The 3,432-nt window shown below is 29.3% G+C and overlaps 1 protein-coding gene across 1 annotated transcript; it reads right to left on the bottom strand.

Moving 5' to 3' along the window:
• Positions 1 to 1,689: 1,689 nt before the first annotated feature.
• Positions 1,690 to 3,126, bottom strand: LOC140433550 (uncharacterized). The gene is made up of 4 exons (XM_072521532.1): positions 2,698 to 3,126; positions 2,573 to 2,638; positions 2,353 to 2,485; positions 1,690 to 1,960 (listed from the first exon to the last, which is right to left on the bottom strand). The coding sequence occupies exons 1-3, from the start codon at positions 2,954 to 2,956 to the stop codon at positions 2,415 to 2,417; spliced, it is 396 nt and encodes a 131-aa protein (XP_072377633.1). The 5' UTR covers positions 2,957 to 3,126; the 3' UTR covers positions 1,690 to 1,960; positions 2,353 to 2,414.
• Positions 3,127 to 3,432: the final 306 nt, after the last annotated feature.

Raw genomic sequence — 3,432 nt, 5'->3', positions numbered from 1 at the left:
CGCGGGAAATTCAAAATTTAATTTTGGTGGAAAAATTTAAATAAAGCTTAAAATATTTAAATATAATTTGGTATATTTGAAAAAAAAAAATGTGTTTGAAATTTTAAAATATGCAAATTATTTTTAAATTCAAATATACACAATACCGTTTACGAAAAAATAAGACAAAATATAATTTATTTATTTATTTAATACATGTAAAACAACTTTGTATATAAATTTAGAATAGAATAGAAATATGCTTTATTACCACTGAAAATTGTACAATTTTATGGACAAAGCTTACAAAAAGTCAGAAAAATAACAATTTAAAATTTACTGAAATTACATAAATCGTCAATATCACAAAATAAAAGGTAATAAAATACACAATGTATTGCAAAATTTAAATAAATTGCAAATTACATAATAAATCCTTACGAACTAATACGTTTAAGTTTCTGCATGTGATACTCAAATATATATTTATACAAATACTTTAGTTACTTGTACATAAAGCTATTCGTTCAGAAACTCTTTTACTGAATAATATGGTCTTTCAGATAGATAGGTTTTTGTTCTTTTACGGAACTTAAGGAAAGAAGTTGCAGATTTAAGTTGCAAAGGGAGATGATTGTATAATCTTTTTACTGAATATAATAACTTCTTTACTAACGCAGTGGACGGGATCAGTAAATATGCATTAAAGGTTGAATTTCTGGTGGAGTAGTCATGATTAGGTCTTGCTGAAAAAATATATAGGCGTTTACGAATTAAGCAAACAGTTTCTAAAATATATAAAGAAGGAAGACTTAAAATCCCGTGATTTTTTAAGTATCTTCTGCAATATGTTATTCTACCGAGAACAAAAAGATACCGTATTGCTCTTTTTTTGTTTGTAATTTAAAAACAACTGTCAGATTGGGCAGCTGTTCTAGAACCCCAAAAAAGAAGACCATATCGAAGATGAGACTCGAACAAAGAAAAATATGTTATTTTGGAAGATGCTAAATTAATTTTTTTCAAAACAGATCTAATTGCATAGCAGGCTGAGGCTAGTTTCTTACTTAACAAATCGATATGAAGGGACCATTTAAGGTTGCTGACTATAAAAATACCAAGAAATTTTACAGAATCAATGATACTGATCTGGCTATTATTAAGAAGCAAGGATTGAAGAGCTTTATAGAATAATGCTACTGTCTTATCCAAGTTAAAAGAGAGTAAATTAGAGTCTGACTAGGTTTTTATTTTAAATAGATCAGAAGTTATAGTTGTATGAAGAATTGCAATATTAGAGTTTCTCCAGGTAATACTGGTATCATCAGCAAAAAGAAAAATGTTTCCATCGGTTTTAAGTTGGTGATGTGATTTATAAAGATAAGGAAAAGTAGAGGACCCAATACTGAACCTTGTGGTACTCCACATACAATGCTTTTGTGAGTAGAAGCTGTATCATTTGCTATAACTAGTTATTTCCTATTCCCTAAGTAAGATTGGGACCAATTCAAAGAAACACCTCGAATTCCATAGAAATTTTGTTTTTTTTATAAAAATGTCGTGATTTTCACAATCAAAAGCTTTGGAATAGTCACAGAAAACAGTGGCAGTATAAAGATTATTGTGTAGTGCTTGATAGACCTCATTTGGTACATTTATTACATAAAAACCCGATCTGACTTCGTCAGATCGGGTACCCGATGTGATTTTTTACAAATCATTAAATATAAATATAACTCAAACTAAAAGAGCACATAATACACACTATACAAGCATGAATACAAATTAATGACTGGTATTAAGATGACCAATTATGGAGATAAATAGGATACTATGGAACAGATATTTCTTTCCAAAGAGTATTTCTGGTGTAATTGTTTTAATGCTCCATATAATTTTTTCTTTTTAGGGGTAATTGTACCTCTTGATATATTACACTGTTGCAATATTTTCAGTGGTGTGATATTCTTAAGGGCAACACCTAAAAATAAATGTGATGTTAATTTCTTTATTCAATCCTTACAAGGCAAAATCGATTCAATATATTAACCTTCGTGTAATGGCATTACTGAGTGAGAGACTTGGTAGACTGTTTTTTGATGTGAGTATTAAACAATTTATTGTAAGTACTAGAATGTTTCAGTACCTTCATATCTTTGTTAGATTTTAGCAATGAGAGATTATAAACACAGGCAAGCTCCTATTTCTAGTTTTTAGCTCCAGCTGGTCTGACACTGAGGCAACTAAACTTAAAAACTCTAGTATCACTACCAGAAGGTTAAGCAAACTGTTAATTTTATAGTTAATCATATTAGAGAATATTTACAAATCTGCTGATGACAATACAACATATAAAATTTTAACTACAATTACCTTTTAAATCTTTACTCTCATCAGTTTGTATTAAAATTTCTTCGTTTGGTAACTGTGCATCATTAATGGGGTATCTCAAATGATTGAAACATGTGTGTAGATTGTGCATCTGTACTTGTTGAAGGACTCTCAACTAAAACAAAAAGTTAATATAATAATTTATGCCATGATTCACTTCAAGTAAAATAATTTTTATTAATTACATATTAGGGTTACTTACTTTCGGTTACATTTGCTTCCACACTCAACATTGAAATACTTCTGGGATGTAAATTAGAAGAACAATCTAAAATCAATCATCAATCAGTTATTTGTTCTCTGATATCAAATATTTATTGGACTCACCATACAAATGTAAGCTAGGAATTGCATTTTTATACAATTTATGGCTCCATGAAGAAACAAACTTATCTTCAAAGTGTCTGTGGCAGATTCGTTTTGTTTTAAAAACTGTACTGGAATTCATCATATCTAAATTAGGCTTTTTTATAACACTAAGCCACTTCCTAAATCGTATACTGTCTTTATCAGGGTTTGGAAAGGCATGTCTAATTGATGACGAATTGGTACATTGTAGGATACAACATTTATTGTGAAAAACCATATTTAACTAATTATTATTAATCTGCAGAATACTGTTTGAACACCGCCACGAACATTTAAACCGCCACAGATCACTGAGGTAGGTGGTTTGTAATTTACAAACTAATTTGAGGTTAATGCTAACAATAACCCAGAGATATTAAACCAAGTTTAGTTTAATTTCTTTGCAATATTAACCATCAAATTCAAATCAAAATCTGACTATATAGACGCTAACGCTAATCAATTACTGACAATTCGCGATTGACGAATTATAATTTTTAGTTGTGTTCTAAACCTAAACTGCAGAGTAAAGGTTAAGCCAGAGTAAAGCGACATCTGAAGATTTGTATCGGTACTACAAATGACATTTAGTTTAGTTTGACCTTGAGCTACCTACGTGAAACGTCTAGTTATTAGTGTCTGTGGTTGTAACTTATTTCAGTGAAATTTTTTCAAATACCTTAATCTTTATTTTTCATTTTTTTAAAGGAGTCT

This window comes from Diabrotica undecimpunctata, chromosome 2 (genome assembly GCF_040954645.1).
Source record: "Diabrotica undecimpunctata isolate CICGRU chromosome 2, icDiaUnde3, whole genome shotgun sequence".
Taxonomy (NCBI): domain Eukaryota; kingdom Metazoa; phylum Arthropoda; class Insecta; order Coleoptera; family Chrysomelidae; genus Diabrotica; species Diabrotica undecimpunctata.
The sequence above is the reverse complement of the archived record's forward strand: the minus strand, read 5'-3'. Positions and strand labels throughout refer to the sequence as shown.